This window comes from Hyaena hyaena, unplaced genomic scaffold (assembly GCF_003009895.1).
Source record: "Hyaena hyaena isolate Hyena2069 unplaced genomic scaffold, ASM300989v1 scaffold_186, whole genome shotgun sequence".
NCBI lineage: Eukaryota > Metazoa > Chordata > Mammalia > Carnivora > Hyaenidae > Hyaena > Hyaena hyaena.
The window spans coordinates 1,628,617-1,653,216 of record NW_024080818.1 but is presented as its reverse complement, the minus strand read 5'-3'; the positions used below and the strand labels follow the sequence as shown (position 1 = coordinate 1,653,216).

At 39.0% G+C, this 24,600-nt stretch overlaps 3 protein-coding genes and 1 long non-coding RNA gene across 4 annotated transcripts in view; 1 reads left to right on the top strand and 3 right to left on the bottom strand.

The window, feature by feature from the left end:
• Positions 1 to 246: 246 nt before the first annotated feature.
• Positions 247 to 7,786, bottom strand: COMMD2 (COMM domain containing 2). The gene is made up of 5 exons (XM_039240993.1): positions 7,666 to 7,786; positions 7,492 to 7,569; positions 6,717 to 6,799; positions 5,767 to 5,940; positions 247 to 516 (listed from the first exon to the last, which is right to left on the bottom strand). Exons 1-5 carry the CDS (start codon positions 7,730 to 7,732, stop codon positions 319 to 321), a joined length of 600 nt encoding a protein of 199 aa, XP_039096924.1. The 5' UTR covers positions 7,733 to 7,786; the 3' UTR covers positions 247 to 318.
• Positions 7,787 to 7,899: 113 nt separating this feature from the next.
• The window catches only part of LOC120237639, a 37,521-nt gene continuing 20,820 nt past the window's right edge, over positions 7,900 to 24,600 (top strand). The window contains exons 1-2 of the long non-coding RNA XR_005530002.1: positions 7,900 to 8,107; positions 8,249 to 8,399. This is a non-coding gene — a long non-coding RNA (uncharacterized LOC120237639). The remainder of the gene's footprint in view (positions 8,108 to 8,248; positions 8,400 to 24,600) is intronic.
• On the bottom strand, positions 8,767 to 9,180 carry LOC120237638 (transcription and mRNA export factor ENY2-like). The gene has a single exon (XM_039241026.1). The coding sequence runs from the start codon at positions 9,161 to 9,163 to the stop codon at positions 8,873 to 8,875; it is 291 nt and encodes a 96-aa protein (XP_039096957.1). The 5' UTR covers positions 9,164 to 9,180; the 3' UTR covers positions 8,767 to 8,872.
• The window catches only part of ANKUB1 (ankyrin repeat and ubiquitin domain containing 1), a 28,656-nt gene continuing 18,731 nt past the window's right edge, over positions 14,676 to 24,600 (bottom strand). Inside the window, exons 4-6 of the mRNA XM_039241025.1 lie at positions 23,714 to 23,828; positions 18,818 to 19,759; positions 14,676 to 14,823 (exon numbers count right to left, since the gene is read on the bottom strand). Coding sequence (XP_039096956.1) covers positions 14,694 to 14,823; positions 18,818 to 19,759; positions 23,714 to 23,828 — 1,187 coding nt within the window. The 3' untranslated portion in view covers positions 14,676 to 14,693. The remainder of the gene's footprint in view (positions 14,824 to 18,817; positions 19,760 to 23,713; positions 23,829 to 24,600) is intronic.

Sequence of the window (24,600 nt, the reverse complement as noted above, 5' to 3'; positions counted from 1 at the left end):
GACACAGTATGAGCAGGGGAAGGCCAGAGAGAGAGGGAGACAGAATCCCTGCACTAATAGCGCAGAGCCCAATGCAGGGCTTGATCCCATGAACCGTGAGACCATGACCTGAGCCCAGATCAAGTCACACACAACCGACTGAGATACCCAGACAACCCTTTAGCTTTTCATCATGATCTCAGTATCTTGGCCTAGAAAAAGAAATTTCATGGGAACTATATGTATTTATCACTTTAATTAATAAAAAATTAAAAAAGTAACTGTCGCATATTATCAATACACAAGTAATTCAAAGGGAATGGGTCCTTAAAACTGGAACTACTTGATATTGCGCACAACTCGCCTACAGTGGTTTGTTTTCATCTCCTCCAATGCTTGTTCCAATTGCTGAACCAAATGGAGCAGAGTGGCTGGGTCTGTCTGCAGAACTTTGGTGTTGTGATCTCCGTTCTGATTAAGGTGTAGCTTTATAGTCACTGATGGTTTTATCTGTTGCCTGAGGCTTCTGCTTGCAAGCTTCATTTTAAATGGAATAAGAGCATAATAACTGTTTAATAATCATCTGCACCCATAATATTTATAATTAACTTACATCATATACAAAAATCTAATTTCACATAAATCACAGACTTCAAAATGGAAAATTAACTTTCAAACCTTTGGAAAGAAAAAAGACATAAGAATATATACGCAATCTTGCCAGGCAGAAGGATTTCTTAAACATGATATAAAAGGCACAAACCATAAAGGAAAAACCTGGTAAGTTGAAATACATTAAAATGATTAACACTTTCTTTCAAGGATATCCAAAGATGGTGGGAAAAAAGCCACAAACTGAGATAAGATATTTTATGATGCATATAACAACAACAACAAAAAGATTAGTATGCAGAATGTATGAAAAACTGTTCTGATTAAAAACAACAACAAAACCCCCCACAAGACCAAGAGAAAAATGTGCAGAGGACCTAAGTAAGCAATTCACAAAAGAAATAACACAAATAGATAAACACAGGAAAACAAGTTCAACTTTATTAGAAATCACAAAAATGGCAATAAAAACATGAGAAACTGTTTTACACATATCAGACTGGCAAGATTTAAAAACCTGCCCCTATAGGGCACTGCAAGTGATAGTAATGGGAACTCTCATCCACTGCTAGTCAGAGTGGTAAGAGAATAACTTTGGCAAACAATATGCAGTACCATCAATTCCACTCCTAGGTATATACCTTGAATTCTTACATATATCATATATTTGTAATTGTTTGTTTCCAAGAGTAAAAAATTAGAATAATCTCAAATACTGTTTAACAACAGAATGAGTGCATTGAGATTATTCATAAAAATAAAATGTTTACTAATTTTAGTGAATTTGTAATGAAAAGAAACAAACTATAGCAATATAAATTGTCATGGATAATTCTAAAAAAATGTTCAATCAGAAAAGCAAATTGCAGGGGAATACATAAAGTTTAATGAAAAAATATGTGTTAAAAAAAACTATAAAGAAAGGATTAACAGCAAATTCAGGAATATGGTTACCTCTAGGGGGGTGGGAGGGGTTGTAATTGGAGGAGGTCACAGATGGTTTCATTGTATTTCTTTTTTTTTAAATTTTTTAATGTTTGTTTATTTTTTTAATGTTTTATTTATTTCTAGCAGAGAGAGAGACAGTGTGAGCAGGGGAGGGTCAGAGAGAGAGGGAGTGACAGACTCTGAAACAGGCTCCAGGCTCTGATCTGGCAGTCAGCACAGAGCCTGACGCGGGGCTCGAACCCACGAACCTCGAGATCATGACCTAAGCAAAAGTCAGACACTTAACCGACTAAGCCACCCAGGCGCCCCTAATGTTTGTTTATTTTTGAGAAGGGGGGACAGAGCATGAGCGGCGGAAGGGCAGAGAGAGAGGGAGACACAGAATCTGAGCTGACAGCACAGAGAGAGACTCTCCAGGCTCCAAGCTGCCAGCACAGAGTCTGACGTGGGGATCGAATTCATGAACTGTGAGCTCATGACCTGAGCCAAAGTCAGATGCTTAACTGACTGAGCCACCTAGGCACCCTGGTTTCATTGTATTTCTTAAGCTTGGCAATGGGTACTTGTTTTACTATTATTCTTTAAACTGAGTATCTGTAATCTTTTGTTTGTATGATATATTCTAAATGTTTTTAAAAAGTACTACTGACATATTTTTAAAGAAAAAAAGAAAACCATTAGAAACACTGGCTAACTTGGAAGACAAGGCAGTTAGCCCTAGCACCACACTGTTCTTGAAAGACCATCCTTCCTTAAAAGGAACCAGGCTCTTCTTAAATGAATAACTGATTGGAAGTCTGGGATAGCAAAGGTGCAGGATGAGCCTGAAACATCTTGCTATATGGGAAAGGAAGATTGTTGCCTAAAATTATTGGAGTCATGTCAAAAGGACAAGAAGCCAAACTGGAGAGACTTCCAAGTGAGTAAAAATCTAAACCTGAGATTTCAGGATTAATTCATACCACAACACAGAATATTCTAACTAGTAACTTCTTCCAATTAATTCTAGGTGATCTGGCTTTCAAAAGAACCCAAGATACTGATCCACAGCTGAAATTTAGTGTTTAAAAAATAATTTGGAAACAACAGGTCAATCCCCTTGAGTGAGCCAGTCCCCAAACATAATACAGGTACTTGTAAGTTAAAATATATCTTTAAGATCATTTATCTAGTACAGAAAATTATAGGTAAGATAGGTAAACTATAAGTATGATGACTGAATATACTACTTATTGATTCATTTACACATTATTTATACTTCTTTTTCCTCTATATCTGCATTGATAGACGAGGACCAAATGTATCCAGGTGTATAAACCATGAATTTTTCATTCGAGGACTCAATCTATCCTCAAACTTTTAGACAACGTAATTCTAAATTAATATCCTTTACAAATAGGCATCTATATCATTCTTTAAAATTTCTAGATGAAGATTATACAACATCCCTAACAAACACCTCGTAAAACATATTCAGACCTAATTTTTTCTCAGAAATAAATTTCAAGGACAGTACTACAGGATTAAGAACAGTAGCCCACTAAGTTCCTGATATGCACTTACTTTTTAAAAGGGATGAAATTCTGTCCTTCTCCTTGTAAAACTAACAAAAGCAATTTAAGTAGATCAGTCCTAAAAGTAAATCCTCCCACACCAATCTCAGATGCATTCGATTTACTGATGCTATTATGTGCATTAATTGTGCTGGCAATTTATGAAGGGAACTGTTTCTACTAGAAACTTAACTATGATGATTAATGTATTTCTCATAAGCAACTACACAATAATTACATGGTAATTGTCCATTCACTACCAGTGTCCATGAGACAAATCGGTTACTCAAAAATGAAATGTCCTGTAACTTGTTACTAGTTTCCTAAGTCTTCCTCTATAAGGAGAAGAATCTACTCCAGCTAAAATCCCTTTTAATAATTTTGACTAATGAGCTCAAAATCAATTAGTTCTCTAATTGAATAGCCCTTAACTGCTTTCACCACATGAAGCAATATTCATTCAGTATACACAACTTTAAACTACATTAGTTCTTGTAGTAACAACTGTTCAAACCCATTTCACTGGGTAAATGAGCTCTCTCAACTTTTAGAAAATTCAATTGCTTAAGTTTCTAATTTCTAAAAATGTCTTCATTGGGGCGCCTGGGTGGCTCAGTCAGTTGAGCGTCTGACTTCAGCTCAGGTCATGATCTCACGGTTTCTGGGTTCGAGCCCTGCGTTGGACTCTGTGCTGATGGTTGGCTGGGAGACTGGAGCCTGTTTCAGATTCTGTGCCTCCCTCTCTCTCTGACCCTCCCCTGCTCACGCTCTCTCTCTCTCTCTCAGAAATAAATAAAACATTAAAAAATAAAAATAAAAATGTCTTCATAATGGAAAAACTCAATGCAAATCAATAAAGCCAAAAAAATAACTTCTAAGGGCTACCAGAACCCAAAATTCAGAATTATCCCCACGCAAGAGAGATAAGGATGTACAATATAAATTATTGCTGAATCTCATTAACATTACCATCCCTCATCTCCTTCACCTGGTTATTATGAACGGCCCTAAACACAGAAGTTTAGCCCCAATGATCTCCTCCCTCCCATAGCCCCACAGGATTTGCTGCTTATGCTGTCTCCAAGAGCATGAACTGTGGTTCTTTAAATCCACAATACCTAACACATGAAAACTGTACAGGAAATATTTGATAAATAATTTAAGAAGCTACTTACCATCCCCCACCCCCACCTTTTTAAAAAAAATTCAGCACTGAATGCCTATTATGTACCAGGCATTGTGCTCGGGACACAGGACTGAACAAGACACAGTACTTTCCCTCATGGAGCCTATAATCTGGTTTATACCATATCCTGTGTTTATACCTACTCAAGTACTTATCACACTGGATTATAACTGCTAAACCCTCTAACTGAATTTCTGTATCCTGTTTGGACCATCTTACCACCATTCAAATCAGAAAAAATCCTGTAATAGTAATTTACAAACTTTACTGCAAATTACAATTACCTGGGTAACAAGCAGAACTCTAAAAAAATTCTGATGCTCAGGCCAAACCCCATAACATAAATCAGAACCTCTGGGGGTGAAACACAGACAAGAAAATATTTTAAGACTCCCCAGGCCGTTCCGATATGCAGTCAAGTTTGGGAACTAGTGTGCCATATATTCAATGCTCATTCCCATATCCATGTGGGTCTTTACAATTTATGCTGCCTCTTCTTCCAAGAACATTAACCCTGGTTTTCTCTATTTATTCACTCTTCTGAAATTTTACCTCCTTTTGTTGAAGCTTTCCTGGATTATGCAAGCATACACTGAACAACCTAAACTACAGGTTTTTGAAATATAGTATACAACTGTAACTTCAGGTATACAATTATATTTTCCCCCTCCAGTAATTTATAACTATCCTTAATTACTAGTCATTCTGAGAAAATCTAATACCCCTAATTAGATGATAACATCTTTTCCAATTGAGAAAATGTCTTATACTTCTTTTGTGTACCAAAGCATTTAGCACAGCTCGAATCAGCAAATGATGACATTCGATAAAATATCTATTAACTTATCTGTCACTGCTTGATAAACAGCTACATACAAGAGTCTGAAAACTTTCTTTCAATTATCAATGTGGCTTTACAAATGGCTGAATCTTACAAACGTAAAGTGTAAAATAAGCCAGGCACAAAAGAATATTTACTGAGTCATTCCATATATAGAAAGTTAAAGAACAGGTAGAAGTAATCTATGTATTTGAAGTCAGGATGCTGGTCACCTTTGGAAAGGAAGGAAGGAGAACTGGTAAGAAGCAAAGAGGATGCTTCTGGGGTGTTTGTCATGGGCAAGTGTTGGTTTTATGGGTGTTTTCACCATGTGATAATTCACGAAGCTATACAATGACCTAGCACTTTAATACGTGTGTGTTTTGCTTAGACAAAGTTTTTAAAAATCAAATACCACTTTAAAAATCTGCATGACCATCTCCTTTCCAAAATAACCTATTCCTTACAAACTTTGCAAATGAAACTGATGTAAACACATTAAGCATATCAGAAAATGAACTATTTGTTGAAATGGTCTCAAAATAAGTATTAAAAAAAATAAAGTTTCAAACCAAAGTTTGGTTAAGGTGGTAAAAAATACAATAAACCTGAGGATATAGAACTAAAATTAATCTTAATCTGTCAGGTGGGGGGAAAAAAAACCATACCTGTACATCTAGTCGCCATTCAAGGCTGTGGTAACTGGGAAGGTCTGGTGCCAATTCACTCAGAATAGTTCTGATCTCTTTTCTGTTGTCTAGATAAAGCTGAAGCAATAATTTGTTCAATTCTTCAGAGAATCCCAGAACAAAAACAGAGTCTTGGAAATCCAGTTCAGAAATCTGAAAGTGAATGAAGTTTAAGAGACCATCAAATTTATATTTGTCTAGTAAATGCTAAAATATTTGATACACATAAAAGATTATGATATCTCCTAATTCTTTTCTGCCTGGAAAAAAAAACAACGTCCTTTATTTTTAAAGGTAACTCTTAACCACTGTTTTAAAGTCTGAGTTTCTGATACATAAAAATACCTGTACTAAAGCATGAAAAGAAGTATTAAAATGCCTAGTTTCCCTCCTATTCTCCATTAAGCCAGATACTGCTAAATTTCTCCTTCCTCCTAGGATACATACTATTGTATATGGCTCAATAACATGAAGAATTAGAGGGAATTCTAGTTTATACTAGCAAGAAGCATTCACACCACCAGATCACATTACAGTCATATTGTTTAGGCATGGCTTCACCAAACCAACTATAAACCGTTAACAACATGACTGAAATAAGCAGGTGCCCACCAGGGCTATGATGTCCAGTATACTGGACCTTTTTTTTTTTTTTAATTTTTTTAATGTTTTATTTATTCCTAGGAGAGAGAGAGAGAGAGAGACAGCGTGAGCAGGGGAGGGTCAGAGAGAGAGGGAGTGACAGACTCTGAAACAGGCTCCAGGCTCTGAGCTGACAGCACAGAGCCCGACGCGGGGCTCCAACCCACGAACCGCGAGATCATGACCTAAGCGAAAGTCGGACGCTTAACCGACTAAGCCACCCAGGCGCCCCATACTGGACCTTTTTAAGGTCGAAGAAATACAAACCACTCCACAGAAGCCCTTACCATAAGCTTTGAGCTTTCAGTGAGGAGGTATGTTAATCCTTCCACACCATGCTGGACAGTGTCACTGCTCACATTGAGTTTTCCTGGGGAAAAGAAAAAAGAGCAAATAAATACTTGTGTGATACTTATTCTTTTATTCAAAGTCTTACTTAGGAATAAATGTTACCCATTATTCCATATTTTCAAACACTACAGTGAAAAAGAAAGAGTTAGTAATAGCCTCCTGTTCATTCTCCACTGCCGGACAAATGTTTTGGGTATTTGCCGCTGGTGCAAACTTCTTTTGAAAATGCAGACCCGTGGAGACTAGTATCAGGCGTACAGTCCCTCTCTTGAATGCCCAGCTACTTCAAGTCTGGTATAAGAGGAACTCAAGGCTGACAATCACAGAAACCACCCTTGTCCAGCAGGGAAAAAACAATACTGCAGCAAAAGCGGATATCTGAAAAACTAATAATAACCAAATACTTGCATGATATGAATTGCTCACCCATCTCTTCCACACATTTTGGTGCATTTAAGCATCAGAGTATCTCTGGCAGATAATATTATGTCCATTTTACGCATGACAACACCGAGTTAACAGAAGCTTTAAAAAATCTCAAAGCTACGAAGGGATGGGAAGGATTTGCGCCCTGAGAAGACCTTCTGCTTTTATTCTACCACAATGAGAATAAGACTCTTGGAGCTACAAAAACCCCTTCCTCTCCACTTCCTCTCCAAGGTGCCAAAGAATGGCCTGCATTTCCCCGCGAAGTGCCTCTCCCAGCCTTACTGGCGGCGCCTTCGTAGATCTTGGGGTTTGAGCCTCGCCGCAGGAATTCCACCGCAATCCGCCCAAATTCGGCGACCACTACAAGGGAAGCCAGGAGACCATAAGCGCCGGGCACACCCCTTGATCCCCTCCCCCAGACCACCGAACCCACCCTCCGCGGCCGCGCCCCCTGACCCGTGCTGTCCACTTGCGGCAGAAAGGCCAGGTGCTCCTTATGCTCCTCCGACAAGTCCAGCAGCATCTTCCCAGGTCGGAGGAATTCACTCAGCAACGTTGACCCCGCCCTCGCCACTTCCGGGGCCAGCGTCCAAACGCAAAGAAGCTCCGGCTCCTCCACATCCTCAACTTTGGGTTCCGGCCTATCTCAGTCCTACACGCGAACGCCCGTCGGCGGTGTATCCTGGGGTTGGAAGATTCTGCGGTTAGCAAATCATTTTGAAAAGATGTAGCCTGGTGGATGCACGGTGCCATGCTCTGTGGAAGATGAAACGATGTTTAAAATCCGACACTCCCTCTTGTGGAGCTTACATTAATATCAACAGCTAACATTAAGCACCATATCAGGAAATGTTCTTACATGTATTTACTTATTTAGAATTGAGAAGAATTTTATGAGGTAGGTGCCATTATTGTTCCCATGAGGGATAAAGAGACAGAGAAAGGTCAAGCGACTGAAACTAACTTATAGAGCTATTAGTTTGCACAAAGCTTGCGTATCTCTTATTTGATTTATTTATTTATTTAATTCGGTCAACAGGTATGACCTCATTTTTACAAATGACATATCAAAGCTCCAAAGATTACATTATAAGCCAGAGACACAGCTGGAAGAAGAGGGTCAGATCCCTTGATCCAAAGCCCGTCGTTCTACACAGCAATCTGAAAGCTGAAGATTTGTAACAAGTTCAGTGAGTGATTATGAATTAAGATAAAGATAATGATAACAGGGGCACCTGGGTGGCTCAGATTAATCCTCTGACTCTTGATTTTGGTTCAGGTCATGATCTCACACTGTGTGTGGGTTTGATCCCAACACTGGGCTCTGTGATGACAGCGTGGAGCCTGCTTTTGGGATCCTCTCTCCATCTCTCTTTGCCCCTTCTCTGCTCTCGCTCTCTCTCAAAAATAAATAAATAAATAAATAAACATTAAAAAAAAGATAATAATGACAATGACTGAACTGTAGGGTTCAGAACAATATTTTTTTTTCTCATTCATGAGATATTTATTAAAATAACACATTTAGGGAAAAAAATCAATACAATGTATACATCATTACCATCATACAAAAAAGGATTTTATTTTGGGAAATCGATTCCTAATTTATGGCAAGTTTTACTTTCAGAAATAAAACCACAAAACGACACAATCTAATTCAATCTTAAAGGCTGGCATGCTGAGCAAGGAATGTTCTTATTCTTTGTAGGAGCTCCTTCTTTACACTGTCAGGTACCAGGGCTCTGCCTTTTGGTGTGATTTCAGCCACCAAGTCACCAACAGTAACGTGTTCTAGTCCTTTTTCTTTAATTACCTCTTTACAGTGTGCCTTCAACTGGTCCTTCCAGCCACATTCAATTAATTTAGCTCTCAGCAACTCTTTGAGGCGTTCTCTTTCTCCAGTTTCTATCAACTTTTGGTTAATCACTGCTCTCATCTGCGCATCTTTGTTCATCTTGCTAACCTACCACACTCTTCGGCTGCCCGGACTTAGACCCTCCCAGAATAATATTTTTATCTTTGTGTGTTGAGGCAGTGTGAAAATTTGGTTCCCTTCCCAGCTTTTTCTTCTCACCTGCTGCGGTTCAAATATCGGAGACTCCAGAATTGCTAATTGATAGGAAGACTTTCCAAATCTTGCCCCTTGGTGGAGAAGTTGGTGGGGGAAGAGAGAAAGGGCTGGAGAGACTTCGTATCTATTGTTATATCTAGGGATTGAGATAACTCTCTTATACTCTGATTCTACTGGGCAGAAATGAAAAGTGGAAGTTTTTCAGCTCTATTCGCTGTGTGTACCTTGTCCTTCATGTTGATATTGTTTGTCTCCTCCACTAGTGCACAGAAAGAAAGGTTCTTAAACTTGTCAGTTAAGTCTTGAAGCAGTCTTTGCAGAGAGAGCACAATATTTTCTTAGACTGTAAGTTGGAGACCAGCAAAAATGGCATCATTTCCTGAAGAAGCTTTTATTCCGAATTGAGAAAATGTCCATTTTTAAAGAATAGTTTTCAGAAAAAGTAAAATCATGATTCTTTTACAAATATATAACGAACACACATCAAAGATTGTAGTGGACCCATGGGTTAATGAGGGAATCATTGCAGTAAGAACCAGTTTCAGCTGGCCCAAAGGAGATAATTCAAGAATCATGCATCCATAGTGAATAAGGAATGCCAAAATGAATCTACAAGTAGATATAATACTATGTCAATATGATATAGACTTTATTCCCTGTGATCTGAGGGACTAAAAATGGGGACAGGGGAGGTGAAGGTAGGGAATAGAAGTAACAGAATGGGGTGGCTAAAGAAAGTGGTCAAGAAGCCAAATTATAGCTGGGGGGAAACAGCCTGGGAGTTAAAACTCTCTGGGATACTTTATAGAGCAACATTTTATTTCTAAATGTCATATTGTTGTTTAGAGGAAATTACCTGAATGAAAAATCCAAAGTCTAGATTCTAGATCTGGCTTTATACTTACTACCTATAATAGCTATACGCCTCCAAAACGTTGTTTTTAAATGTTATAAACTTAGCCTTTTTTTTTGTTTTTGTTTTTTTTTAAGAGTGAAAGAGAGAAACTGTGTGTATACACGAGCAGTGGAGGGGTAGAGAAATAGGGAGAGAGAGGATCTTAGGTAGCCTCCATGCTCAGCACGAAGTCCAATGCAGGGTATGATTCCTCAAGCTGGGGCTCAATTCCACAACTCCAGAATCGCGGCTTGAGCCAAAGTCAAGAGTTGAATGCTCAACCGACTGAGCCACCCAGGTACCCCATTGTACTCTGTTGACTTCACTTGATTGTGTCCCTCACTTTAGTGTCATCTCCACAGGTGGTTTAATGATGACTGCCCTTCTCTGCCATGCAGGGCTGTTATCATGCTTAGATGAACCAGTAAGTTCACATTAAGGATTTGATTTTTTAAATGCTTATTTATTGATTTTGAGAGCAATAGGAAGCAAGCAGGGGAGAGGGAGAGAGAGAGGGAGACAGAATCCCATGCAGGCTCTGCACCATCAGCAGAGATCCCACTGCAGGGCTCGAACTCATGAACAGTGAGACCATGACCTGAGCCAAAATCAAGAGTTGGATGCTTAACCAGCTTAACTACCCAGGAGCCCCAAGAAATTTATTTTAATGATCACGTGAAACAATAAATTAGTGTTAAACTACTGAAAGATTTGTAAACTGAAGCATTTATATTTTTATAGGAGAAAATTTTATGTGACCAAATCATTGCAAATTCTGTGTGCATAATCATCCTAAAATCCATTCATTTGATGCAACACATATTTGTAGAGCAATCACTCAAAGGTTCAAGCATATTCTATGCCTTGGCAATTTGGAGATGAATAAAACAATGTCTTTCCCTCTGCACAGTAACAGTAAAGTGAGGGAGACAGTCAGGTGAAGTCCATACAATAAGATGAGTATGATGAGCTAATACCTGAGGATTGGACAATATGATATGGAACCCCATAGAGAAGGTAGCAATTAACTCTGATTCCAATAAGATTCAGGCTAAGACTAAGTGCCTCAGAGTATGCCTGTGCATGCTAATACAAATGCTTTACAGTTGTATCACATTGATCTTAGTGTATAAGATCTTAAAGTCACTTCATGCCATTTTACTTCTGGGGTTAAAGTGAAGAAAGTATAGATACTCAGTATTTTTTCATTTGATTCTGGCAGGGAACAAGGCTTCATATCAATTGTCCTCTCACTTTCTCTCCTTATCTTTCTATCTCCCTCCACCTCATCCACTTTCCTTTTCCTTGAGATTTCCCCACATTCCTTTTTCCTTCTTAGGCATCCCAGCCCCAGAATCTTTGCACCACCATTTCCTTGGCTGTGTTTCAATGCTGTGTAAAATATTATCGTCCTCTGCAAGGAACTGCAGTTTGATTCAGCATACATACTGTCAAGGGGATAAAAGCCTGATCACACCCTTCAGTCCCATGGATTGCCCTCTCCTGAGTCTGAGACTGGCACAAAATGCATGATTTAGTTCCTTTGAGTTTCTTAAAAATTATTTTAGTTCATCTTTTCAATTTGATTATAAAATAGGTACATAAAATGGAAAAGATAAAAAATATTCTTTGTTGAATGTTCTCAAATTGAACCACCTAGTTACCCAGATCAAGAGACATAATGTTACCAGTACCCCATAACCTTTGCTGGGTCCTCTTCCAGTTACTGTCCCCTCTTGTCTCTACAGTGAACTAACACCTGAACACATGCTGTCTTACATCTCTTTGGCATCATCTTCGTATTTTCTTTTACATTAACCTTCAATGTGGCCCAGCCCCTTAGTATCTAACTTGAAACTTAAAGATATTTTTAAAAAATGAGCTTTAGGTTTTAGGTGCCTCTCGCTGTAGTAACAGAATCTATCTTATAAATCTTCTAGCAAATAACATCAAAAATATAAAATATTTAAGAAAAATTTAACAAAAGTTTTATACCCAAAACTAAATAACATTGATGAGAGAAATAAAGGAAGATATAAATAAATGGTGACATATGCCATGGATAGAGAAATACATCATGGGTTGTAGGATCCATTATTATTAAGATATATCACTTGTGCCCAATCAAAATCCCAACAGGCTTTTTTATAGAGAATGACAAGTTTATTTAAAAATCTACATGGAAGTGCAAAGGACTGAGAATAGCCCAGACAAACTTGGAAAAAAAGAACAAAGCTGGAGTAGTCATACTATCTGATTTCAAGGCCCACTATAAAACTATAGTAATTAAGACATTGTGGTATAGTATAATTATAAGTAAATAGATCAATGGAACAAAATAAAGAGTCTGGAAATAGATCCATAAATATATTGTAAATTGATATTTGACAAAGATACCAAGGTAATTCAATGAGAGAAAAGAAGGTCTTTTCAACAACTGGTGCTAGTACATTTTGATAAACTTATGGGGAAAAAATGAATCCTAACCCTCCCCTCATATCACACACACAAACTTAATTCAAGATGGATTATAGACCTAATGTAAAAGCTAAAACTGTGAAACCTCTTTCACATACAAGAAAACATACAAGAATATCTTCATGACTTTGAGGGAAGCAGAGGATTCTTAAAGAGGAAACAGGAGACGTGAACCATAAAAGAAAAAAAATGATAAATCGTATTTCATCAAAGTTAAAAACTTTCATTCATCAAAAGGCACCATTAATAAAATGAAAAAAGTGACTCAGCCTGTGAAAAGATATTTGCAATACATGTATCTGTATGTATTTGTGTCATACAGAGAATTTGTGTCATGAGTATATGAAAATCTCCAATAAACTAATAATTAAAAGACAAACAGCCCAATATTCTGGGTGGGCAAAACACTTGAGTTGATACTTCACAAAAGAAGATACACAAATAACCAATAAGCACATGAAAAAACTTTCCGTATCATTAGTCATTAAGGAAATATAAATTAATACCAGAGTGAAATGTCATTTCAAACCCACTAGAATAACAAAATCAAAAACACTGATGACACCAAATTTGATGAGCATGTGAAGCAACCAGAACATTTGTACATTGTTAATGGGAGTATAAAATCATAAAACCACTTTGGAGAACTGTTATGCAATTTCTTACAATGTTAAACGTACATTTACCCTACTATCCAGTAATTCTACTCCTGGGTATCTGCCCAAGAGAAATGAAAGCTTATGTCCAGAAAAAGACTTTTACAATAATATTCATAGCAGTTTTATTCACAATAGCGAAGAACTATAGGCAACCCAAATACACATATAGCTGAACAGATAAATTATGGTGTACCCATACAATGGAATATACTAGGTAATAAAAAAAATTCAAAGAAAGATCTGAATGAAAGAAGTATAGATATTGGAGTTATTAGACCTAGACTCCAAAATAACTATGAATAATATGTTCAAAACATTAGATGACAGATGGAAAATTTTAATTAGAGAAGTAAAAACTGTAAAAAAAAAAGAAATCAACAAATTAGAATGCAAATATACAATAGAAAGAATGTATAGTTCACTGTAAAAAACTATACTATTAAAATTGATAAAAACCATTTATGTTTAATAATAAGTAGTCAGCAACTGTTTATGACAAAAAGAAAAGTAGAGAGAGCAAAAGTTACTGATACCAGGAATGAAAAGGAATATTACTACAGAGAGAGAGAGAGAGAGAGAGAGAAAAGAATATACTATCAATACATGCAACAGTATAAAGAAATCTCAAATATTACCTGGAGCAACAAAAAGCAAAATCATACAAACCCATCATATGATTCCTTTGACTGGAAAACTTTATGCATGGAGACAGAAATCAGAAAAGTAGATGCCTACAGGGGATGGACTTAGTTATAGGAGCCTGACGGGACTTTCTGGGGAAATGGAAGTATTTGCATCTTGATTGGGGTATTGGTTATATTGATGTATGTATTTGTCAGAGCCATAGAATCTTAAATTTAAGATGTGTGCAATTCACTGTATGCATCAATTTAAAAAAATTAATAGAAAGTGATGTTTTAGCAGAAGTTCAAAAGATATCTGAGACCAGAACTTGACTTAGAAGATATTTGTAACCCTCCGAGTTTTAAAATTAATTTATTTTTACTATGTACTACATTCATATGGTTTAAAAAACAAAAGACATTAAAAACAACCCAGGAAAACAAAAAAAAGAAAAACTGTAAAAGTTCTCACTCCCATTCTTGGTTCCCATCCTCCAGTTTTCCTACTCTGTAGGTGACTATGTCTCTCCATTTCTTACGGATTCTTTTTCAAACTATGCAAAACACATGCGCAAAATGTTCACTGCCAGTGATGGAGTTTGAGAAAACCTGCTGTTAGATATTATATATCCTGTTGATAGTTGTGTAGCATTAGAACTATTATTAGAAATTACAGCATTAATTACTTGAAATGTTAACATTAGAATTGAAGTTTCTGTTGACGAAGTCTTTGCCCAAACTGAGGTTGTCATGACTCTTCAAAGCACAATTTCTGGAAGATTTTCACATGCTGTCATGCTTTCTTGTGTGGTCAGGTTAGAAATGCTCTTTTTGGCTAGAACTCTTGCTATTCCTAACTGCTGAAGCCATCGTTTCTCTTTAAAGGCACTGCAAGAAAACCAGACCAAAAAAAAATTGTAAGGAAGTCCAATCTTGTCCCTATTTCATACTGAAATGATAGAAATCTCATGGTTCATTTTGTAGCTGTAGCTAGTTTATCTTCTCATACAAGATAGGTATAAAGTAGAAAGAGGAAGTATAAAGTAGAAAAGAGGAATCTTTCTGAAACTAGTTCCTTGTGAAGCAGTGGAAATTATATTTTCCCAAGGCAATACTAGAAATTTAGCGCCCACACCTAGAAACAGAAAACCACTCACTGTCATATAGAATTCTCTAGATTGAACCTTTTTCTATTTCCCCAGGCATCCTTATATAGATGATATATTCCCTGATGTGTCTCCCTTCTTCTCCTTTTCCTCCACAACAGAAACACATTATTTTTCATTGATAAGATATTAAATAGTCTTGGAGAGCCTGGGTGGGCTCAGTCAGTTAAGCGTCAGACTCTTGATTTTTGCTCAGGTCATGATCTCAGTATCAAGGGCTCAGCCCTGTAACAGGCTCCGTGCTGAGTGTGGAGTCTGTTTAAGATTCTCTCTCTCCCTCTGCCTCTCTCCTCTGCTTGTACACTCTCTCTAAAATAAAAAAAATGTTTTTAATTAAAACAATGATATTAAATATGCTTTAACTGAAATGCAATGAAATTTAATGTTTTATAGTAGCTATTCCCTGGCTATATACTAATAAAGACGTGGAGATTTGAATATCATTACTCCTACTTTGTAGGATATAAGTGTGATTTACTTTATTTTTAATTTTAATTTAATTTAATTTTTTTAATTTTTATTTGTTTTTGAGAGAAAGAGACAGAGACAGTGTGAGTGGGGGAGGAACAGAGAGAGAGGGAGACACAGAGTCCAAAGCAGGCTCCAAGCTCTGAGCTGTCAGCACAGAGCCCTATGCAGGGCTCAAACCCACAAACTGTGAGATCATGGCCTGAGCCAAAATTGGTTGCTTAACTGACTGAGCCACCCAGGCACCCCTACTTTATTTTTTTAAAGTTTATTTATTTATTTTGAGAAAGACATAGTGCAAGTGGGGGAGGGGCAATGAAAGAGAGAGTCAAAATCCCAAGCAGGCTCTGCACCATCTCTAACTTTGGAAACAAAACTCAATTCCTCCTTCTCTCTCTACTTCTACATCTAATTAGTGATAAAATTTTGCAGATTATTCCTCAGAAATATCTGTCATATTTGGCTTTTCCCTAACTACTTCTGCTCTAGTTCAGGTCTTTATCATTCTTTGCTTCTCTTATTGAAGCCTCCTAACTCTACTGTAGGCCTTCCACAGCTTCAGTAAGACTTCTTCCCAGTGCCTCTTCCATACATCTCTCCCAGGTACATCTTCAAAAATAAACACAAACCGGGGCGCCCGGGTGGCTTAGTCGGTTAAGCGTCCGACTTTCGCTCAGGTCATGATCTCGCGGTTCGTGGGTTCGAGCCCCGCGTCGGGCTCTGTGCTGACAGCCAGCTCAGAGCCTGGAGCCTGTTTCAGTCTGTGACTCCCTCTCTCNCAGCAAATACTTTAGTAGGGCTAGAATGTAATGCATTGAGGGTGGGCACTGAGGGAACAGAGAAAATGAATATTAGGATGGCAAGGTGGCAAGAGATAGGCAGGGCAAAAGGTGTCAAGGACCAGGTGACTTTTGCTGCATACATCAAGCCTTAAAAAGAAGGAAATGGCGGGGCGCCTGGGTGGCTTAGTCGGTTAAGCGTCCGACTTTCGCTTAGGTCATGATCTCGCGGTTCGTGGGTTCGAGCCCCGCGTCGGGCTCTGTGCTGACAGCCAGCTCAGAGCCTGGAGCCTGTTTCAGTCTGTGACTCCCTCTCTCTCTGACCCTCCCCTGCTCACACTGTCTCTCTCTCTCCTAGAAATAAATAAAAAAAAACATTAAAAAAAAATAAACACAAACTGATTATGTGATTTGCCTGATTTAAAAAAAAAAGAATTTCTGTGATCTTCCTACCTACTTCCTAATCAGAAGCAAACTCTCCACTTGGGCACACAGCATTCTTCTCAACATACATGCAATCTACCTTGCTGGTCTCATCTTTGGCCACTTTCTCCCTGTCCCCTAAAATGCCTTTTGCAGACCTGCTGACTTCTTTAAAAACAAAATTTCTCTCTTACCCTTTCATGAAGCAGTGCCCTTGACCGTGTTGCCACCTGTACCTGGCTTCTTTTCTTTACCACCACTTTTTTTGTCTGGCAAAGTCCTTTAAACTTAAAGGGCTTCATCCAACTATATCAGAAGCAGTCTTGCATAAAAGTACCTTAGTATTTCAAGTATCTGAACTCTGTCCAAGTTAGGCTGATGCATCATTAATGTTCTGGATTAACTCCTTGCTTACCTTTATATGTTTTCATTCTGCCTAGCACTTCACTGGGACATAATAAGCCCTTAAGAATGTTTTTAAAGTGCATCGTTTGATTTCTAATGTGCATCTGTTAATAAAACTAATCAGCACTCCCTTTCTTATGTTTACAGCATGATTTTAAGATGCCTATATAATTTTTTAATGTTTATTTATTTTGAGAGAGAGTGCGCTCTTGGCATGCACAGAGGAGGGGCAGAGAGAGAGGGAAAGAGAATCCCAAGCAGGCTCCTCACTGTCAATGAAGAGCGCCATGTGGGGCTTGAGCTCACCAACCATGAGATCATGACCTGAGCCGAAATCAAGGGTCTGATGCTTACCTGACTGAGCCACCTGGGCACCCCATTTTTTTCAACTAATCATTTTCTTGGGTTTTTGTATAGAATTTTATGTTATCTCTTCTTATGCATTCTAGTCAGAGATATCTCACAAATTACAAAGATTAAAGCTGTTAAGCAGTTTCATTGTGCTGTCCTCAAATTTGCCAGTTTTAGAGCCCAAATTACTCTGACCACTAGGTGGCAACAGCTTAGCCGAAATAAAGTAGCGTTGAAATAAAGACCAATGCAGAAAGGCAACTAAACTCTCTAGCCTTGTTTTTTTTCCCCCTTTTCATTTTATTGAGTAAGGGGAAAAGCCACGCATAAATCTATATTCATACTATAATATTAGCACACGAAAATACCACATAAGTAATGAATGGGACCTGAGATCTGATCAGAGTTGTGTTTTCAGTGAAATTTGATGACCAATATGTCAAATTTTATCTTATGAAATGAATATGCCTGGAAAGTCCACTCCTGATACACTTGTTTTTGTCTTTAAGTGTGACAATGGATTACTTTTTATGCTGAGCTCAAATATTAATGTCAACTCTATCATACTGTCCAATATAGATCTTTCCCAACCAATATATCTTGCCCAGTAAGTCAACTAAAGTCTTTGTGGTTCAGTTTGTCATTCACTTGTTCCTTCTTTCCTTCCACTTTCATTACCATCCAGTCTTCCATGACACTTTTGATGTGTCTCTCCCATACTTCAAGTTTCTCCCTTCTCTTTTAATTATAATTAACAAATTCTTAGTAGTTTAAAGAAAGAATAGTCAAGGGACCTTGTTGTTATTATTTGTTTTCAGAGAGAAAGAACACGTGAGTGGGGAGAGTGGGGGATGGGACAGAGGGAGAGAGAGAGAGAGAGAGAGGGAAAGAGAGAGAAAGAGAATCTCAAGCAGGCTCCATGCTCAGGGCAGAGCCCAATGCAAAGCTCAATCCCTGGGATCATGACCTGAGCGAAAATTAAGAGTTGGACACTCAACCAATGGAGCCACCCAAGGGCCCCAGACCTTGTTATTTGATACAACTCTTTCTACTGTCTCTTTTCTTTCTGAAAGCTTGAGGAGTAAGATACTATACAGATTGGATATGCCATAAAATCAGTTCTTTTTGTCCTAGACACAAGGCTAAAATGAGGTCCTCGAAGTTGGATACTGATGTATTTGCATAACCTATATTACATTATATAGTATGGTAGGGCTTCATGGACCATTTTCTGCTCTAGAGCAGACCTATTAAGGGTTTGCCATTATATATTTAAAGAGAAAACATTACCTGGCCACAGCTAAGCAGTAGATGGCATTTTCCCTTGGAGTCTTACCACTGTGCTCTGAGAAGCACGCAAAGGATGATTTGAGTAAAAAGTCAGCATGTGGTGTTGCATAGTAAAAAGATGGGTGTGAATATCCCACACTTGAAACTGGAGGGAGGGGGATTTGGGACAGATATGTATTTTTTATGAACTTTTCTTTTTTCTTCGCCTTGGCAGTAATTTTTTTCTCGTCTTGTTGTTGACGCCTTTGTAATTCAGAGAATGTATTTGCTTCTAGCAGTGGAGGTAATTTCAAGGTTTGTCGTCTTGTGTCCTGCTGTGAAATTCCCAAAGGAAATTTTCTTGGTTTCTTGCTTGCAGTTTCTTCCCTGAGAGGTGGTAGCTTGCCCACAGTGTTTTGTGAGTCCTTGTTCTGAGCCTTATGCCAGCTCTTGGAGGTCATTTGCGGTGTGGTGAAACCATCCACCATGACTGTGTCTCCAACTTTTGCCCCAGGGACCCTTGAGCTGCAAAGCTGGCTTTTATTAAGGTTGTGACTCTGAGCTCTGAGGACCCATTGTTTTATTTTGATATAAATCCTCATGGGGACTGAAATTTTCGGAAAAGAAACTATAGAGCACATTTTACCCAATAAATATAATACACAGTCTTTATGCTTGTGTTTAAATGTGATGGTCAGGGGGATTTGTCCCGCTGCGTTTTTACATTCCAAGCACAGCACGCTGCAATTGACAAAGGCCTTCAGAATCAACAGTTGGCCCGCTTCTGCAGCTGCATGAATGGGGCATTTAGAGACATCTGCATGAAGGGCTTCATGGCACCACGCTCGATAGGGGTGAACACCAACAGCCTCATCAGGCCGCACACCCTGCTTCAGGGCCCATTCAGTAAGCTCGATGTACCCATAAAAGGCTGCGATGAACAGGGCTACCTTTTTCTGATACCTGAATGAATGGAACCAGTGAGAGTGGGTGTTTAGTAAGTCGGCAAACTGATAATGTAGTTTCAAAAATATGCTAGTTCAAGGGGAACTATTTGTAAAAAAAAAAAAAAATATGCTAGTTCAAATGTTTATTTCTTCCTAACTTTTACATAAAATGTTCTCAGGAAAGATGTATGGTAATATACAGCTTAAACTGCCCAGATCCTGCTTATGCCCATTATCCCACTTACGGTACAGGCAAATAATTCAAAGTGGTTTCCTTGAGGTGGTTTTCTTTCTTATGAAACTCAAAGGCTCAGGGAAAATAGCAAGCTTCATATTAGTTGGGAAAGTCCTGGAAGAAATCCAGCACATTTTAGAAATATGAATTTATATGTTTGTTTGTTTTGTCTTTTTTTTCATTGGCCCTTATTTTCTGGCTTCTCAAAGTCTCTACTGCTATTCTGATTTAAACCACTAGGTCGCGCCTCCCCCAGCCCCATTGCCATAGTCTCCTAACTGGTCTCCCCCCACCCCCCTTCATGTTCCCTGTGGGCTTTTCCTTACACAGTGTTCGGTGACCTTTTTATTCCCCAAACTGGAGATAGTTTATCCTCTGTTCCATACTTTCCAGTAGCTTCCAATTGCAATTTCAATCCTAACTCCTCACCTTGACCTACAAGGCTTCTTACAATATGGCCTCTGGTCCACTCTCCTGCCCCACTTCCACAACCCCCTTCCCTGTCACTGTCCTAGAGCTACACTGGCCTTCCTATTATCCCCCCAATACCCCATAAGGCATAAGGTGGAGGCTGCTCAGAGACATAAGAATTAGGGAGGCAAACCTAGACAGAGTCCCACTAAGTATTGTCCAGGATATACTGGGGTAGGGCTGTCGGACCCCATAATAGAGATGGAAGCAAGCTTGCCTGGTATCATCCAAAACCTTCTGCATCCAAAAACAACGGACCCTCTTGTCTCTGATTACATGATCACCACACCATATTTTGACGTGTATGCAGCTCCATGTATAATTTTCCTGTACAAGGAAGATGACCTACCCAGAACATGTGAGTTTCTAGAACGCACAGTTAGATTATAACTGTAGCAGTTAGATTACAACTAATTAGAGTTATGCATTAATACGGTAGCATTTTGGTTCACACATCCATTTTTTTCGAAATTCATTAGTGCAAATCAGCATCTCTGAATGTGATCAGTTTTCTTATGTTGGGGAGAAGAGCTCCTTTTGGGTGGACTAACTGGCTTTTGCTTTCTTCCTTAGCACTGATGTTGCAGGAGCTAGAGGCACTTTTGTTACCTAGACTAACTGATTCCATCTTCTAAATGTATCTTTTCACAGTCTGCTTTAAATTTTTTTTTTAATGTCTCATTTATTTCTGAGAGAGAGAGAGAGAGACAGCGTGAGCAGGGGAGGGTCAGAGAGAGAGGGAGTAACAGAATCTGAAACAGGCTCCAGAATCCGAAACGGGCACCAGGCTCTGAGCTAGCTGTCAGCACAGAGCCCAACGTGGGGTTTGAACCCACGAACCGTGATTGAACCCACGAACCGTGAGATCATGACCTGGGCCGAAGTTGGACGCTCAACCAACTGAGCCACCCAGGCGCCCCTTCACAGTCTGTTTTCTTAACCCCACCTCTGCTATCATAAGCTTCGTTCAGGCCACTGTTACTTCTTGACTATGTCCCTGTGCCTCTATTCCTCACACTGCAACCTGAGCAATGTTCTAAAATGCAGGGCTCATCATGGCTTTTTTCTACCTTCAATGTCTTCCCAGCACTGAAAAGATAAACCCCAAGTTCCTTTATGTTCCTACAGGTGCCTGCAAGAGCTGGTCTCTCCTTATCCTTCTAGCCTCAGTGACTAGCTCCCTCTCGCTTTACGATCTCCTGTGTGGAATTTGTTTCAGTTCTTTGATTCTTTTCTCTTGCCCCAGGACTTTGTTTGTGTGGTTCCATCTATTTTGGAATATCCTTTTTTTTCTCCCTTCCATTTGCCTAAGTATCAACCTTCAGATCCCAGTTGCCTTTCTCAGGATACTGTACCTGATGCCCTAAGTGTAGTTAGTTGTCCATAGTATACATTCCCATATCATCTTGCACCATGTCCATTCCATGACCCTTCCACACTGAATGGTAATGGCAACAGCAACTAAAATGTATGTGCTGTTTACCATGTGCCAGCCAGCCTTCTAAATTCCGATGATTTACTGGGTCATGCAATCTCACAAACAGCTCTGTGAGACAGATGCAGTTATTATTCCCTATTTCTCAAAGAGGAAACCAGCACAGGATGACTATATAACTTGTCCAAGTTTACACATTAACACTTAGCGAGTAGGGCTGTGAACCTAGGCAGAAGGACACTGGAATTCGTGTCCATAATCATTTTGCAATTCTGCTTCTCCAGGAATTGGTGATTTGTTTCTTGGATGGCAGCTATGCTCACCATTATACCACCAACACACACTGTTACTTGTTTATTGTTTCCTTTACTGATCTGTAAGATTGCTGAAGGCAGGGATCATATCTAGTTTATTGCTATATTCCTAGGATCTTGCATGGTACATGCTCAATAGATAATTGCTGGTTGGATGGCAGAATAAAAGGAGCTTTTTAGCCTGATCATGTATAGTCTCTGAGCTGAGATGTCTTTTTTTTTCCTTCTCTTTTTCCTCTCCTCCCCTGTGTGCCTCTGTCTATCCTCTTCCTGTGTGTGTGTGTGTGTGTGTGTGTGTGTGTGTGTGTGTGTGTGTTTCAGCATGATGAGAACTACAGATAGTGTGGGCAGGGAAATTGTAGGCTGGTAACCCATCACCAGAGCCGATAAGGCCTGGAATGGAGTGAGCATGTGGGCCCACGTAGGTCAGCTGGGCCATGTGCATAGGCATACATTGGGGATGGGGTCTAATGCCGGCACACAGCCATGCCCCCACTGCTCACCCTCCTTAGATTTTATTTAAAGATTAAGTCAAGTGGAATGAGCATCTGAGCATTAGAATTAAATTGTTGGGATTCCATATCCAGTTATGCCCTGGCTTGATGTGTGACTGATGATAAAAGAATATCTACCTCATAAAATTGTTGTAAGTATAAAATTAGGTAATACATGTAACACAGTGTCTTGTTACAAAGTACTCAATAAATATGCACTATTAAAAGTAACAATGCAACACAGCCATTTCTTTGGATTTAGAACACGAAAAAGAGGAAATATCACTATCCCTAAATAGAAATTAATTTAGAATGTTGAATATTATATAAAATCGCAGAAGCTGTTTTCTAATCTGTCACTCCTTAGAGCCCTCAGAGCTCTTGCGGGGTGTGTAGGCTTCTGTAAAGCATGATTTAATCACCAGGAGGGGGCCCTGTCCTAAAATACCACTGGATTAAAACCTAAAGAGTGATGCAACTTACACTTATGAGAAGCTGCTGACTGCAGAGGTACATTAAAATGACCACCTGCTTCTCTGAGCCTACCATCCACTGCCCCAGCCACATGTGTTCATGTATGACAAAGTACACAGGTTTGTATTAAAAGCAGTTTGAAACATTCCTTGGGAGCTTAGGAAGAGGCAGCCAATGTTTTCAGCTAATCAACTAGCAATACGTGCTTTTTGGAATAATGGAATATGAAGGTGGGAAGGTACTTATTCTGATGGGCTTTCAAAGTGCTTTTAAAAGTCTGATTTCCAAACCAAACTGACATCACTTATTTAAATAGTGTTTCCTGAAGAAAGTCTACCTGAATGCAATCCATCACCAAGGGCTGTCAGCTTTGGTGACATCCCTGCTATCTTTTTCCAGCAAATATCTCAATAATAATTTCAGGTTGATACATGCTAAGTGGGACTGGCATGGTGCAGCAACCCAGCTGTAGGGTGAATTGCTGACTCAAGGTCCTATGCAAGTTCAGAAAAAATTTCTTAATTTAGCATTTGCTTTATCTCCATACTTGAGTACAGGTCCTTCAGCTGATAAATAGCGTTGGACTTTAAGTTTTTGTCCCAGAAGACAACCCATCAGAAATTCCTTCCATCCATCCCAGACGTCCAAACGAAGTGTTGTGCCTGTGAATCAAGAGAGGCAGTTGTTAATGGTCCCAGTCTATCACTGTGGTTCGGCGATAAATTCATAAAACTTCTGAGGATAGCTTTCCCCAAATAGAGGCACAAGCTAGATGCAAATCGAAAAGTAACCTTGGAATAAGTAGACAGGAATGCTATATTTAGCTTAGGCCTGCAGTGACTTGGAAAAGCCATTTAACTTCTGTGCACATCCATTTTCTCAGCTCCACAGCAATTGCATATAATGCTGAAATACTTATTTGCACCTATCTTAAAACAGTCCTGTGGACGTTGATATATACATCACCAAGTGGGGGCGCCTGGGTGGCCCATTGGGTTAAGCATCCGTCTTCAGCTCAGGTCATGATCTCATGGTTCATGAGTTCAAGCCCCACTTTGGGCTCTCTGCTAACAGCTCAGAGCCTGGAGCCTGCTTTGGGTTCTGTGTCCTTCTTCTCTCTCTGCCTGTGCCCTGCTTATACTCTTTTTCTCTCTCCCAAAAATAAATAAACATTTAAAAAATTATACATCACCATGTAAACTAAAGCCAGTTGTGTTGGAAAAGGAAACTGAAGAAGCTGACAGGACAAATGGGCTTTCTGGGCCTTTAGTTTACAAGCAGGCTGTGGATGGAGTTGAATGATCCTTTCATTTTATCCTTCACAAAATGGATATTCTGTATTATGAACGTGAAAGTAATGTGTTCATTGCTACTGGAGAATTCTGTTTTTATTTTTTTTTAATGTTTATTTATTTTTGAGAGACAGAGTGAGCA

Coding starts and splice junctions, on each gene's coding strand:
- COMMD2 (XM_039240993.1), bottom strand. CDS start 7,732: ATGCTGCTGGACTTGTCGGAGGAGCATAAGGAGCACCTGGCCTTTCTG. Junction 7,570..7,665: donor GCCGCAAGTGGACAGCACGG/GTCAGGGGGCGC, acceptor CTTCCCTTGTAG/TGGTCGCCGAATTTGGGCGG. Junction 5,941..6,716: donor CTGAAAGCTCAAAGCTTATG/GTAAGGGCTTCT, acceptor ATTCACTTTCAG/ATTTCTGAACTGGATTTCCA.
- LOC120237638 (XM_039241026.1), bottom strand. CDS start 9,163: ATGAACAAAGATGCGCAGATGAGAGCAGTGATTAACCAAAAGTTGATA.